Source organism: Panthera uncia (genome assembly GCF_023721935.1).
Source record: "Panthera uncia isolate 11264 chromosome E2 unlocalized genomic scaffold, Puncia_PCG_1.0 HiC_scaffold_19, whole genome shotgun sequence".
Classification (NCBI taxonomy): Eukaryota; Metazoa; Chordata; class Mammalia; order Carnivora; family Felidae; genus Panthera; species Panthera uncia.
In genome coordinates this window covers 7228650-7244097 of record NW_026057588.1, presented here as the reverse complement: position 1 = coordinate 7244097, position 15448 = coordinate 7228650, and the positions used below count along the sequence as shown (strand labels likewise).

General features: G+C 55.0%; 1 protein-coding gene across 1 annotated transcript in view; it reads left to right on the top strand.

The window, feature by feature from the left end:
• Positions 1 to 15448, top strand: part of MYH14 (myosin heavy chain 14) — a 91463-nt gene that overhangs the window by 15821 nt on the left and 60194 nt on the right. The window contains exons 8-13 of the mRNA XM_049622297.1: positions 263 to 326; positions 2471 to 2569; positions 3231 to 3371; positions 12747 to 12842; positions 13792 to 13910; positions 15168 to 15443. Coding sequence (XP_049478254.1) covers positions 263 to 326; positions 2471 to 2569; positions 3231 to 3371; positions 12747 to 12842; positions 13792 to 13910; positions 15168 to 15443 — 795 coding nt within the window. The remainder of the gene's footprint in view (positions 1 to 262; positions 327 to 2470; positions 2570 to 3230; positions 3372 to 12746; positions 12843 to 13791; positions 13911 to 15167; positions 15444 to 15448) is intronic.

The window sequence follows — 15448 nt, the reverse complement described above, 5'->3', positions numbered from 1 at the left end:
GGGGGCTGGGGGCCTGGATTCCTGGGTTGAGGGAGGAGGGGGCTGGGGCCTGAGGAAAGCAGTCAAAGGGGCCTGGACCTTAGCTTCCCCAGGGACCCCCTGGTTGGGACCTCATGATTGGGATGGGGTTCAGGAGGAGGGAGAAAGAAAGTTGAGATGCCGCCCTAGTTCTGGGAGGGGTGAGTGTGGGTTAGGGGTGCTGTTCAGGTCCTCAGGGGGAGCAGGAGGACCCTCTGCTAACTCCCAACCCCTTCCTTCCCAGGGCAAATTCATCCGCATCAACTTTGACGTGGCCGGGTACATCGTGGGCGCCAACATCGAGACCTGTATCCTCTTGTAGCCCCCGAGGGGCACCTGGCGGCCGGGGAGGGTGGCCCTTGGGGTCTCCCTGCTTGCAGGAAACAGGTGTTCACACACACTGGGAAGCCTGGCTCCTCGCTGCTCAGAAACGGTGCCTCAGTTTCCCCCTCTGTGAAAGAGAAAGGAACCTTGCGTAGGCGTCGGTGCAGCGCCTCCCCGTGGAGGGAGGAGGGCAGGGGCGGTGGGTTGGCCGCGGCTTTACCGCAGAGAGAGGACACAGGGCACAGCCAGCAAAGGGAGAAGGTGCTTGGGGCAAGTGTGGGGGGGACCAGGGCAGAGTCTCCTCCCCCTGGAGTCACACACGATGCACAAGGTGCGACAACGCATGTGAGGTGTCGATCAAACAGAGGAGCTCCAGGAGTGCAGCATTTAAGAGGAGGGGCAAAGAAATCACAACGACCTGGGTTCACATTCTGGCTCTGCCACTTTGAGCCGTGGGACCTATGGTATGTTATTTGACCGCTCTGTGCCTCAGTTTCCCCCTGTGTGCACAGGGAAGGATCATAGAACCTGCCCTCGAAGGGTTGTAGGACAATGGGGGTCAAATTAGTAGCATGGCACCCACCACATGGTAAGCATTCCAGAACGAGCTGCCATCGTTAGGAGTTAATGATGGGAACAAATTAGCAATGTCCTTATGGGAGTTACTGGCAGCTTCCTGGGGCTTTTGGCCTCGGGTCCCCTGGAGCTACCGGCACCTGCAGCCCACTGCTCCTCAGCATCGAGGCTCCTGCTTACGCAGGTTCTTAGAGTGCCCGGCTCTTCCTGCCCCATCCATCCCGCCATCTTGTACCTCCTCTGACCCCGTGGTTCCTGGTGGGGGGTGGGGGGGGGGAGAAGGACATTTGTCTTCTCTGCCCACCTCCAGATACAGACTTTCTTTGACCGCACTCCCCTTCTAGTTCCAGCTGCCCCCTCTGGGCAGATCTCTAGTGCATGGCTGCCTCTGCCTTGGGGCCAATGACCAGCCTGTGGGTTGATGTTCATGGAGGGTGAGGTAGGGGGGGTGCCACCCCCAGGCCAATCAGCAATCAGGTGGGTCTCAGGCTCAACCTGACGCCTCAGCCCTAGCGTCACCATGACCAGAATTTTTTTTTAAGTTTATTTACTTCTTTTGAGAGAGACAGAGACAGCGCAAGTTGGGGAGGGGCAGAGAGAAAGAGGGAGAGAGAGAGAGTCCCAAGCAGGCTCCACACCATCAGCACAGAGCCCAATGTGGGGCTCGAAACCATGAGATCATGACCTGAGCCGAAACCCAAGAGTTGGACGCTTAACCGACCGAGCCACCCAGGTGCCCCGAGCACGACCAAAATTTCTTGAGGGTTTCTCCTCTGAGAGCTCACCCTATGAGATCCCAGGTCCTCTCTCTGTACCCATACCAGCCAGATATGGCTATCATCCCATTTAACAGAAAAGGAAACCGAGGCTTGGGGTGCATGCTCCCCCAACCCTACCCTGCCTTGGGGGATCCCTTCCCCGGGTCATCTCCTTCTTACCTGAGCAGGTTAGCGACCCAGGGCTTTTGGTCAATGGTTTGCAGCTGACCTTGGTCAGGGCTCCCCAAGGTAGGTCTTATGTGACTGCTGTCCCTCGAAATAGGTGCTTCGCGGTCCATGAGCGTGAGGCGCAGAGGGGCAAACACGTTATCAGGTGTTTGATTTTACTTTAGGGCGGCTTGCCAATTTTTAGTGTGTGAACGTGCCATGTGACTTTCCTGGAAGGGAGGCGCCGATGGCCCCCCGTATCTGTACGGGGAAACTGAGGCTGGCAGGGAAACAATGGACAGAGAGATTCTTGGTCGCGGTTAACTACATGCCAGGCACCGCTCTGGGTGTTTGACGCACGATAACGCACCTGCCCTCGCAGCGGCTCATTCCTGCGTGTTGCGTCCAGCCTGTTGCACAGATGAGGAAACTAAGGCACGGTGCTTGAGTGACGGGTCTGAGGCCATTCTTCCAGTTAGTGGCAAGGACGCTGGCCTGGGCTGTGAACAGCTCCACGGTTTCACAGGAGAGCAGTGGGGAGCGGCGTGGGTCGAGGGCACCGTGTGGGCTCGCCTCCCCGCCCGTCACCACCCTTTCCCTGTGGCACTTGACTCCTGGCCGCCCAGACCTGCTGGAGAAGTCGAGGGCCATCCGCCAAGCCAAGGACGAGTGCAGCTTCCACATCTTCTACCAGCTGCTGGGAGGCGCGGGAGAGCAGCTCAAGGGTCAGTGCAGGGGCTCACGGGGCGTGGGAGGGAGCCCCGGGTGGGCGTCTGGCTTCCCTGGGCCCCCGGAGGAGGAAACGGGAGGCGCTAGAATTTGCCAGGCACCTGCTTGAGGTCAGGCTCCTGCTGGGCGGTGGATACGGGTCCCCTCTACGCCGCCTCCTGCCTGAGCTCCCCCCTGTCTCCTCTTTGCTCCTCCCACGCTCTGGCTGAAGAAAGTCCGGGGCTCCCATTTACAGTGGTCCCCACTGTCCCGAGGCTCCTTCTCAGGCTGGCTCCTTCGCCCGTAGCCTTGGCTGCCTCCCGGCCCCCCTCTGTCAGGCTCCAGGACCCACGTGCCATCTGCTGCCAACCCCACTGTCCCACGGCTTCCGCTAACTCAGGCCCCCGCGGCCTCATTGCTTCTGCAGCCCCTGCCTGCCCTGGGCAGTTACGGGACTGGACAGTCTCTCCGGAAGGAGGGAAGACGAAAGGGTCTGATGTGTGCTAAGCGTGCACTCCACCGTGAGGGAAGGGTCCTCACTCATTGGACAGGAGGAGACTGAGGTCCCCGGTGGGGAAGCGACGCTTGCCCCGGGGGTGGCCATCGTGGCCATCGGGACGTGAGTCTGACTCCGCGGCTCGCCCCTGACCTTGGGCCTCCACTCATGACACCCTGCAGCTGACCTCCTCCTGGAGCCTTGCTCCCACTACCGCTTCCTGACCAACGGGTCGTCGTCCCCTCCCGGCCAGGAGCGGGAGCTCTTCCACGAGACTCTGGAGTCGCTGAGGGTCCTGGGATTCACCCCGGAGGAAATCACCTGTGAGTGAGCCCCAAACCCCGGCTGCAGGTGGGGCTGGGGCGCCGCATGGGCAGGCGGGGAACCTGGGCAGTCAGTCCCGGGTTGGGAAAAAGAACCGGGGGCGGGGGGGCGGAGGCTGGAGGAGGGAGGAGGTGTAGCTTTAAGGAGGGGATCGGGAAGGCGACACAGCGACGGTGGCCTCTGAGCAAAGGCCCGAGGAGCTGAGAGAGTGAGGACCGGTGTTCCCAGGGTGTTAACCCCCAAAACAGAACTCTTGGCTCAGTTGCTGACAAAATGGATCGATTTGGGAACAGCAGAGAACCGTAACTGGGGACAAGCAAGCTACGGCAAAACCACAGACCCGTCTGAGCTGCTGGGGCGGCCGATTTCTTTTTCTTTTCTTTTCTTTTTTTTTTTTTAATGTTTATTTGTTTGGGGAGAGAGAGAGAGAGCGAATGAGCAGGGAAGGGGCAGAGAGAATCCCAAGCAGGCTCTGCGCTCTCAAGCGCAGAGCCCCATGCGGGCTCGATCTCATGAGCCGTGAGATCATGACCTGAGGTGAAATCCAGAGTCAGACGCTCGACCGCTCGACCGACTGAGCCACCCAGGCACCCCGAGGTACTGTATTTGTTTGCTAGGGCTGTTGTGACAAAGCACAACCCGAGCGCCTTAAACAGCGGAAGCCGCTGGTCTCCTGGTTCTGGAGGCCAGCAGGCCTGGTCCTGGGAGGATCTGTTTGTTCACTGCCTCCCTCCCAGATTCTGGTGGTTTCCTGGCAGTCTTCGGTGTTCCTTGGCACATAGGAGCATCACCCGATCTCTGCCTTCATCATCACGTGGCTTCTGCCCATGTGCACATCTGTGTGTTCAGATTCCCCCGTTTATAAAGACACCTGTCGTGTTGGATCAGGGGCCACCCCGCTCCACTGCGATCTCATCTGGACTTTAATTATATCCGCTTGAGTCAGTACCCGTATGAGGTCACATTCTGAGAGGTCCTGGGGGTTAGGACGTCAGCATATCTGTAGGGGAACAGGCACGATTCAGCCCATAAGTGCATATAGGTGGACCTCAGTCCTTCCGCGACTGCCTGACTTTTCATTGTTCGCGTGAACTTTGAGGTCTAGGGTTGAGTGGAGGGGCCGCGTCCCTTTCTCCTCTGGCCTCCAGCACTGCGGGAGGCCCAGGGAGCTATTGTTGGCTCCAGGGCCAGCTGGGAGGGCTGGAAACCCAGCGCCAGCTTGCCTGTCTACCCAGTCTGCAAACTGGCCGGCCTCCTGGGGCGTATTGACCCAGGGTCTCAGACCTTCCCTGCTGGATTTTCCAACCTTGGTTGTGTAACTTCCTCTGCCTGCCTGAGAGTCATCCGGGCAGCTGGCAAACAAATTCAGACAGCGGCCACAGGGGGGCCTGGCCTCTGACACACGTTGCCTCAAGTAACCCTGGGAGCAGCCGCCCTGCTGTGCCCTGGGTATGGGCAATTCTTTTCCTTTATTTTTTATTTTTATTTTTTTTAACTTTTAAAAAATGTATTTATTTATTTGGAGAGAGGGAGAGAGAGGAAGAGAGAGAGAATCCCAAGCAGCTTCCACACTATCAGTACAGAGCCTGACGTGGGGCTCGAACTCCCGAACCGTGAGATCATGCCCAGAGCTGGAATCAAGAGTCGGACGCTTAACTGACTGTGCCACCGAGGTGCCCCCAATTTTTGCAATTGTGAAAAACAAAAAACTTTTGAAGGGCCGTAGGCACGTGGTGACATAATCTGAATGTGCCAAAGGTCGAGGCGAGGAAACCCACATCTCCTGAGGTGCCCTGAGCCCTAGGTTCCCTCCCACCGTTCAGCTTCCTGCATCTCCTTCTAGAAATATTTTAGACATCTACGAAAAGACACATGTTACTTTTCTATAAAAGGAGGCATTTCCTAGCCCCGGGGCTGATGTTCAGCCGTACTAGGGACAAAAATGTTAAGATATTTCTCTACTGCATTTTTTAAAGTTTATATATTTATTTATTTAGAGAGAGTGGGCGGGGGGGTGGAGGGAGAAAGAGAGAGAAAATCCCAAGCAGGCTCCTGGCGGTCAGTGCGCAGAGCCCAATCTGGGGCTCGATCCCACGAACCGTGAGATCATGACCTGAGCCGAGGTGAAGAGTCAGGCGCTTAACTGGCTGAGCCCCCCAGCCAGTTTAAATGCTCCGCTGCTGCATTTAAAAGTTCCTCTGTAGTTGCTGCCGCAGGGGGACCGCATCTCCTTGACCTTCTGCCCAGGACCATCCCAGATACAGCAACGAACAGGTGAAAGGCACCTGGCACACCGGGGGTGGCATTGCGGTTAAGGACTCAGCTCATCTCTCCTCTGCTAATGTGCTTTGTGCCTCACTTTTCCCAGCAGACAGTATATTTTAGCAATAATTCTGGTTTTTGTATGTATAGGTAGACTTCAGTTGTGTGTTGGGGAGGGGCTGCATGAGGTTTCGTTGTTTAAATGGACTAGGATTCTTTTTAAAAAAAATTTTTTTTAACGTTTATTTATTTTTGAGACAGAGAGAGACAGAGCATGAACAGGGGAGGGGCAGAGAGAGAGGGAGACACAGAATCGGAAGCAGGCTCCAGGTTCTGAGTTGTCAGCACGGAGCCCGACGTGGGGCTCGAACTCACGGACCGCGAGATCGTGACCTGAGTCGAAGTCAGACGCTTAACCGACTGAGCCACCCAGGCGCCCCGAGTGTTTTTTCAATTGTGGAGAATCCACTTCATCGCCGCCCAGAAGGTGGCGCTAGTTTCCATCTCCACCCACGGTGTCCCCAGAGTGCTGTGTCCTTGGGTGCGTGCCAGCAACCGCCGTCGTAAGCTTTTGGGTTTTCGCTGGTGTGGCAGGTGGATGGGGTCTCATCGTCGTTTTCTTTAGCGTTTTATTGACAAGGAGTGGAGTCAGCCAGTCACCTTTGTCTAGACTCCTTCTGACAGAAGAGGTGACCGAGTTCCAGGGAGTTGGGGTGTCTTCCCTGGGACTCACCCCAGTGGATGAGGAGGTGGTGGGACCTGGGTCGGACCCCACAGCCAGCCCGTGATCTGGTTTTAGGGAGGCGGGTGGGCACCTCTGGGAACCTTTCCGGACCATCTCTGGGAAGGTGGTCGCCAGTGGGAAGCCTGGGGCGGAGAGCACTGGGGACCAGTCCAGGCAGGCAGCATGAATGACACTTCCAGTGGTTGAGCAGAGAATCTGGCACTTGGGTCCTGGCTCCTGTGAGCAGGACTGGGCGTCACCGGCCCCACGCCCCTGCCCCCGCTGGCCTGGGCTTCCTTGCCATCGGCTGGTCCGAGGTCACCGGCAAGAGCTAACTGCCAACTTCTCAGGTGTCAGATTCACCCGGGTGCTTGGCCCCGGTGCAAGTTCCTAAGTCAACTGTCAGAGGCCATTTTAAAGGCCACTGCGGGGGACTCAAGTCCGGGATGGGTCCGGGCTGATGGTAAGGAATGAACGATCATTCAGTTTTTAGGTGATGATGCTATTGTGGGTCCATAAGGGAGATGTCCTGGTTTATTTATCTTCTGGGAGGTGCGCCGCTGTCCCCAGGGGAGACTCCCAGAACTGCCAGGGCTCTGGGCTGTCCCCCGACTGCCCAGTGCCCCCTGACCCCAGGCGGGCAGAACCAGAGATCTCTGAACCCAGCTCCTCTCACTGCCCCGCTTGGGAAACTGAGGCCCACGAGGTCACCCAGCTTGTCCAAGGCCACACTGCAAACTCCCACATCCGGTAATGTATCCCCCACTAGTTAACTTTTTGCCATTTATTCATTAATAGAGTGAGTCTTCCAACGGCGAAGGGGTTTGTGGGCCAGTCGTCTGTAGGCACTGGGCGAAACTCACAGTGGCCAAGAAAGAATGAGCCCCTGACCCGTGGAATGCTCAGACCTAGAAGCGTCCGTTTACACAAACGGATTAGAGTTGAGCCCGTGGAGGGGGCAAGGGTGACCAATAGAAGGTGCATGGAGCAGGGACCACATGTCACGGGGTTCCATCACGGTCGGGGGAGGGTCAGGGCAGCCTCTGGAGGAGACGGCCCTCGGCTGAGCACTGATGACCTGGCAGGAGTTAACCAGGCATAGATGGGAGGGTCTGAGGCAAAGCCCTGGCGGCAAGGAAGAGTGTTGGAGGAACCGAAAGGGGGCTGGGTGGCTGCTTGGAGTAAGCGAGGGGACCCTGGGGCCGGAGGAGCTGTGAGGGTCAGGGACAGGGTGCCAAAAACCCTGATAAGAGGTTAGATTACATCCCAGAAGTGGTGTGGACCACGGAAGGAATTCCTCCCTGGAAACAGGCAAGCTTAAGTTCATCCGTGAAAGCATTTATAGGGCACTAACTGTATGCAGGGCGCACGCTCAGGAGATGAGGAAGGAACAGGTACTTTCCATAGGGATTATGATCTCAGTGGGGATGGAGAAAAATCAGTATTTGTTGCACACCCTGTTGTGCCCTGCAAACTATACCAAAACCTGTTTTGTTAACTCATTTTTATTCTTAATGGATGTTACATTAGTTTCAGATACACAGCGTATGGATTTGACAGTTCTTTCATTAGTCAGTGTTCACCTCAAGTGCAGTCAATGTCTGCCTTTGGTTTTCTTTGAGAGAGAATTCATGTAACTGTGAAATTCATCATTGTGAAATGCACAATTCAGCAGTTTCTAGTGCACGTAGATTCCTGTGCCGCAAGGTGTTTAATTCCAGACACCAAATCCTTTTTTAAAATGTTTATTCATTTATTTTGAGAGAGAGAGAGAGAGAGAGAGAGAGAGAGAGAATCCCAAGCAGAGTCCACACTCTTCAGGCAGAGCCTGAAGTCAGGGCTCGAACTCGCCAACCATGAAATCATGACCTGAGCCGAAATCAAAAGCCCGAGGGCCCCACCTACAGCTTTTATGGTAGTAACTCTCTGGAGGTGCCTAGTTGGCTCAGTCGGCTGGGCGTCCGACTTCAGCTCAGGTCATGATCTCGCAGTCTGTGAGTTCGAGCCCCACGTCGGGCTCTGGGCTGACGGTTCAGAGCCTGGTGCCTGCTTCGGATTCTGTGTCTCCCTCTCTCTGCCCCCCCCCCGCTCCCCCCCCCCCCCCCAAAAGTAAATAGATGTTAACAACCAATTTTATAGTAGTAACTCTCTGTAGACTCTCCTGTCTTAAACAGCCAGGGCTCCGAGGAGATCAAAGCCTGCCATTTGGACACTCTCGGTTACAAAGGAGACGCCCCGGCTTGGCCACCCCTGAGCCCCTGACCTGGAACACTGAACAACATGTTCTACATATTCTGCTTGATGGGCTTAGAGATGGCTCTCTATAGTCTCAAGACAGGGGCTAACCCGGGCGTGCAGGGTATGCTTGTACTAACCAGCCTTCCAGCACGTGCCTTACAACATGGTACCTCTGACCCCCTGTATCAGCTTCCCATGACCAGTCACCAGTGACCACAAACAGTGGCTTAAATCAACACACCCTTATTCTCTTACAATGCCTGAGGCCGGAAGTCCAAAGCCAGTCTCCTGGGACTAAAATCGAGCTCTGGGCAGGACTGGTTCCTTCTGAAGGGTCACCAGGAACATCCGTTTTCTTGTCTTTCCCGGGTTCAAAGCACATCACGCTAACCTTTGCTCATGTGGTCTTCTCCCTCTGCCTCCCTCTTTTTTTTTTTTTTTAAGTTTATTTATTTTGAAGGGAGGATGGGCAGAGGAGAGAGGGAGACAGAATCCCAAGCAGGCTCCTCCCAGCTCAAAGCCCGATGTGGGGCTTGAACCCACGAACTCATGAAATCATGACCTGAGTCAAAATCAAGAGTCAGACGCTTAACCAACTGAGCCACCCAGGCGCCTCCCTCTTACAAGGACCTACAGTGAGAGTCTACTTGGGTTATCCAGAATAAATCTCCTATCTTGACTTTTTTTTTTTAATTTTATTTATTTATTTTGAGAAAGAGAGCTCGAGTGAACAAGGGAGGGGCAGAGAGAGAGAATCCCAAGCAGGCTTCACGATGTCAGCAAAGAGCCCGACGAGGGGCTTGAACTCACAAACTGCGAGATCATGACCTGAGCCGAAATCAAAAGCAGGACACTTAACTGACTGAGCCACCCAGACGTGTCCCCGTTTTGACATTTTAAATTTAATCACACCAGTGAAGGCCATTGTGCTCTACAAGGTAGCATTCACAGATGCCAGGAATTCGGATGTGGCTCCTGGGTGGCTCAGTCGGTTAAGCATCTGACTCTTGATTTTGGCTCAGATCATGATCTCACGGTTTGGGGCGTTCGAGCCCCTCTTTGAGCTCTGTGCTGACAGCATGGAGCCTGCTTGGGATTCTTTCTCCCCCTCTCTCTGTCTCTTCCCCACTCTCTCTCTCTCTCTCTCTCAAAGTAAATACATAAACATTAAAAAAAAAAAAAGTCGCACATTCCACCAACTGAGCCAGGCAGGCACCCCTCAAAAATTTTTTAGGTTACACACACACAGGTGCACGCACATGCACAGGCACGCCCATCCACACACATTTCCCCAGGATCACACGTGTCTAGCACATTTCACTCTCCGACCGTCTGAACTATTCCTTCTTTATCCTTGGTGACCTTGAGACTTTTGAAGATTACAGACCAGTTGTTTTGTCTCAACTCTGGCGTGTTTCCTTGCGATTAGATTCAGGTTACGGGTTTTTGGCAGGAGTATCCCAGCAGGGTGCTCCTCCCTTCCCCCTCCACCACCCTCTTTTTCTAAGTAATCAGCGTAGAAGCAGAGACACCAAAAAAAAAAAAAGTGCCCGGAGCCTAAGCATCCAGTCCGGGGGCTTTCTGCAAGCGAATGCGTGTATAACTGGCACCTGGAAGGTCCCTCGTGCCCCTCCCCGTCACCAGACACCCCCCACCCCCCACCCCCAATGTGATCATTATTCTGGCATCTAACAGCATGGAGCTATTTTACTTGTTCCTGCATTTGGGTACAAACAGACCCATACGGTGCGTGTGCGTTCGTGTCTGTCTTCTTCCGCTTAACCACGTGACAGTGAAGTTTGCCCATGTTCAGCGAGTGGCCAGGAAGGGGCTTCTCAGAGGCCGGCTCCACGGGTGCATCCACTCCGTAAACGCTCGGCCAGCTGGAAGGGGATGATTTGTGCGCTTTTCTGTATGCGGGCCACGTGTACGTGCTTCCATTCGAATTTTATGCTGGAAGAAGGCGGCAAAGACGAAACGGATGCGGAGCCTGGAGTCAGACTGTCCCAACTTTGCGTCTCCCCTCCGCTGCTGGTGAGCTCAAGTTGGTCGCCTGACTGTGCCTTGGTTTCCCCATGTGCCAAGGGTTTTTTTTTTTTACTCACAGGTAAAATGTTATTGGAGGACCTGCCTCGCGGAGTTAAGAAGGTTAAGTGAGTTCATTTGGGAGTGTTTGGGACAGGACCTGGCATGGAGGGGGTGGAAAGAAATCGACATCCATTTGAGCCCGGAAATCGCGAAAACCGTTCTGGAAGGCGTGGTTGATGGGGAAGCTGGGCGCTTGCGCGGATCTGTAGCGTCGCCATAAAAGCGGCGGGTACAGGTCCAGTCAGTCCCGTGTTCATGGGTTTTCTGCGTGCAGCTTTGCTGTCGCAGATGAGAGGGTTCCCAAATCTTGATAAAATGCTGAACGAAACCCGACCACAGCGTCTCCTGGGATTTCATCGTGGCTCTGTTCCTGGAAAATCTACCGCGTGTCAAAACCAAACACGAAACACTTGTGTTTATGCATAAACCAGGTCGGGTTGCTCAGATCATTACAAACCATTCTGTCATGGGCAAAAATGTCCACGGGGACACTTAGGAGTCACGCGGTGTGTGGGGAGTGCTTTGTGCCACAGAAGGGCGTATTCACCCGGGTCCCCACCCGCCCGGGCCCTGTGGTATCCAGACTCACCCCGCAAGTGGCCCCGTGGCCTCGGTCTTTATGCCCGCCACCCCCTGGGAGTTCCCGCGATGTACTCTAGGGGGCAGCGCTGCCCACTCACCATGAGCGAAATTTCTGGCAGCTCTGTGCTGACAAGGGGGGGGGGGGGACAGTGCATCCTCTTTTGCGGGTTCTGCATTTGCGACTTCGCCTACTCGCTAAATTTAACCAAACCCCCCCGAACCAGTACTCCTGGTGCTTCTGTGAACGTTGCGTCTTTCACACAGGGGTGGAAAGTTGGAGTTGCCCACGCACACACGGGGCTGGGGTTCCGCGACGCAGTGCTCTGCCGCCTCGTCTCGGGTCCACCGTAAACCGGTGTCCTTTTCGCCGGCTACTGAGTGCCACGTGTTTCACGGTTTTGCGCCTTGCTGGTTGATGGTTTCACTGTCTAAAGTGCCCCCCGCGCGTCGGGCTTAATGCGGGCTGGCATCCCCACGTGCAAGAGGGCTGTAGTGTTTCTCACAGAGAAAACACATACATTAGATGAGCCTTCTTCCGGCTCCCATTAGAGAGGTGTTGGCCGTGAGCTTGATGTGAAGGAAGCAACATTATATAGGTGAGGTATCTTTGGGACAGAAACACGCATAAAATGAGGTGATGTAAGGGCTGCTGCGTGGCTCAGTTGGTTAAGCATCAGACTTTGGCTCAGGTCATGATCTCCCGGTCTGTGAATTCGAGCTCGGCCTCAGGCTCTGTGCTGACAGCTTGGAGCCTGGAGCCTGCCTCAGATTCTGTGTCTCCCTCTCTCTCCGCTCCCACCCCACTCGTGCTCTGTCTCTCAAAAATAAACAAAGATTAAAAGAAAAAAAGAGGGGCGCCTGGGTGGCTCAGTCGGTTAAGGGTCCGACTTCAGCTCAGGTCACGATCTCGCCGTCCGTGAGTTCGAGCCCCGCGTCGGGCTCTGGGCTGATGGCTCAGAGCCTGGAGCCTGCTTCTCATTCTGTGTCTCCCTCTCTCTCTGCCCCTTCCCTATTCATGCTCTGTCTCTCTCTGTCTCAAAAAATAAATAAACATTAAAAAAAATTAAAAAAAAATCATTTATCTGCTCATATGTTTTAATAGCTGCCCAGTGTCACCAATGGATTTTAAGCTGAAGAATAGTGGTGTAATTTTGACATAGGGTTTTAAAGCTGGATTTCCTTTTTTTTTTTAATGTTTATTTATTTTAAGAGTGAGAGGGAATGCACATGCGTGCGAGCAGGGGAGGGGTAGAGAGAGAGAGGGAGAGAGAGAATCCCAAGCAGGCTCCTTGTTCTCAGCGCAGAGCCCGACTCGGGACATGATCTCGTGAACCACGAGATCGTGACCTGAGCCGAAATCAAGAGTCAGACACTTAATGGACTGAGCCACCCAGGCGCCCCATTAAAACTGGATTTCTAAGGGGCTAGTTAAGAGCACGCATCAGAGTGCACGCACACGAATACCCTCTCTGCCCCTTAGCCATGCTGCGGATGGTCTCGGCTGTTCTCCAGTTTGGCAACATCGTCCTGAAGAGAGAACGAAACAACGATCAAGCCTCCATGCCTGACAACACAGGTAACCCCACCTGGCCCGCTGCCCATGCGGGGTCCTTGTGTCCCTCTGTTCCCCCGGACAGAGCAGCCCCCCTACTCCCTGCTCCCCAGCAGGGCATGCCTCCAAGCTGTGCTGATCCTTTACCAAAATATCATCGTCCACTCTGTTCCTCATTGTAAAAGGTGTGACCTCTGCCAAAGCTTTGAACAACACCAGTGTGCCCGAGATCCCCCCCATCATCCTGGCCCCTCTGACAAAACTGCCCTTAGCATTGGGCTTATCTCCTCTTGGCCTCTGTGCTTTGCATATATACTTTAGTTTTTGCTTTTCAGAAGCAGAATTATAACCGATATTCCTTTTTTTTTAATCAAAATGGAAATAGTTCTGCTTCTTTATTATCATGAAATAATACAAGCTGGATGGGGGGGGTGGAATCAGGCAATACAGAAAAGTATAAAAGCAGGGGAATTACCCACTGTCATACACCTGAGCGGTAATTCACTGCAACATTTTTGGGCATTCCTCTCTGGGCTGTGTTCTTTCTTTTTTTGTTTTTATTTATTTAAAATATTTTTTTAATGTTTATTTATTTTTGAGAGAGAGAGAGCAGGGGAGGGGCAGAGAGAGAAAGAGAGAGAGAGAGAGGAGACACAGAATCCGAAGCAGGCTCCAGGCTCTCATCTGTCAGCACAGAGCCCAATGCGGGGCTTGAACTCAGGAACTGAGAGATCATGACCTGAACCAAAATCAAGCTTCGGCTGCTTAACCGACTGAGCTACCCAGGCGCCCCACGTCCGGGATTATTTATCCCATGTCGGGGTCCCAGAGAGAGAATCGTTGGGCCAGAGGAACATACACACTTTTAGGACGTGTGATACCTCTGGTGGGAGAGGCCGGGCGCCTTGTCTGTGCTCAGCGGCCGCTGCCGCTTCCTAAGGCTGATCAGACCCCCTGTCCCTCCCGCCCTCAGCCGCACAGAAGCTGTGCCGCCTCCTGGGACTAGGGGTGACGGATTTCTCCCGCGCCCTGCTCACCCCCCGCATCAAAGTCGGCCGAGACTATGTGCAGAAAGCGCAGACCAAGGAACAGGTGGGCGGGGCGCCGGGGGGGCGGGGCGCCGGGGGCGGGGCCCCGGGGGGCGGGGCGCCAGGGTCCTGGAGCTTTCAGCCGCTTATGCCGGGTTTTTCTTGCACTCAAACTTTTGCTGAGTGTTCGCTCTGTTACCATCTCTGCTTCTGGTGCTGGGAATAAAAGTAGTAATGGAAACAGACCATGCCTTTGTGGAACTCAGGCTGAAGTAGGAAACAGATCATTAAAAAAAAAAAAATGCATAAACGGTGGGACCTCCTATGAAGGAGGGGCTTTGGGGGGTCAGGGAAGTCCTCTATGAAGAGATGATGTTTGCGTTGAGACCGAGATGGCTCAAGGCAGAGGGAACCGCATGTGTAAAGGCCCTGGGGCTGGAACAGGCTTGGCGAATTGAGAACATGAAGGAGGTCAGTGAGGGTAGATAGCCAGGGCCAGGGAGGCAGAAGCTGCAGTCGGAGGGGTTGGAAGGGGACGGATCACACAGGGTGTTAGGAGCCACAGTAAGGAGGTGAGTTTTATTCAGAGTGCAGCGGGCCAGTGAGGGTTTAAGCCAGGGAGTGACTTGATTTGGTTCGTCTTTTATGAAGACCCCCTTGTCTACTGCATGGAGAATTGGACCCAGGGGGCATGGGTGGGAGCAGGGAGACATGAGGAGGTTGCTGTCAGAGTTCAGGCGAGCGATGGGGGTGGGGGGATGGGGAGTGGGGCGAAGCGAGCCCATGTTAGAAGTTTCCAGAATCCAGCTTTTGGGCAGAGGCCTCTGCCTGTCCCCAGGCTGGGAACTCGAATGAAGTACAATTGTGAAGACATAGAGAGGGACATGAGGGCCAGAGATCGGAGCTCCCGCCGACCCAGGTTCCATCTCGGCTGAGGTCCTGTCGTTAGTACCATTTTACAGATGAAGAAACTGAGGCACAGAGAGGTTTATTCACATGCTTGAGGCCACACAGCTAAGGGACAGAGCCAGGATTCAAACCCGGGTTGTCAGCCTCCAGAGTCCACCTTCTGAACTCTCACGGTGCTGTCGAAATTGGTTCAGGGGTTGGGGGGGCGGGTTGATGACCTCACGCGCCCCCAAGCGGTACACAGTGCCTGGCGCAGCGTGGGGCTCTGTACCGGTCGGTGTCATCGATTAGCGTCATTGTTCTCGATGAGCCTCGAGGGGGCCCGTCCGCGTCAGTGTCTCCTTGCTGGCCCTGGGCTTGTGCTGGGGCCGTGGAAGGGGGACCAGGCCCTCACATGTGCCCCGCCCCACAGGCCGACTTCGCGCTGGAGGCCCTGGCCAAGGCCACCTATGAGCGCCTCTTCCGCTGGCTGGTCTTGCGCCTCAACCGTGCCCTGGACCGCAGTCCCCGCCAGGGCGCCTCCTTCCTCGGCATCCTGGACATCGCCGGCTTCGAGATCTTCCAGGTCTGCACCTGGGGCCAGGCTGGGGCCGGAGGGCTCCGTCACTCCGGCCCTGTCCCCCTCTCTTTGTGTCCCTGTCCCCCTCTCTCTGGGTGTCTTTCCACCAATCCTGGACCAACCCCCCCCCCCCC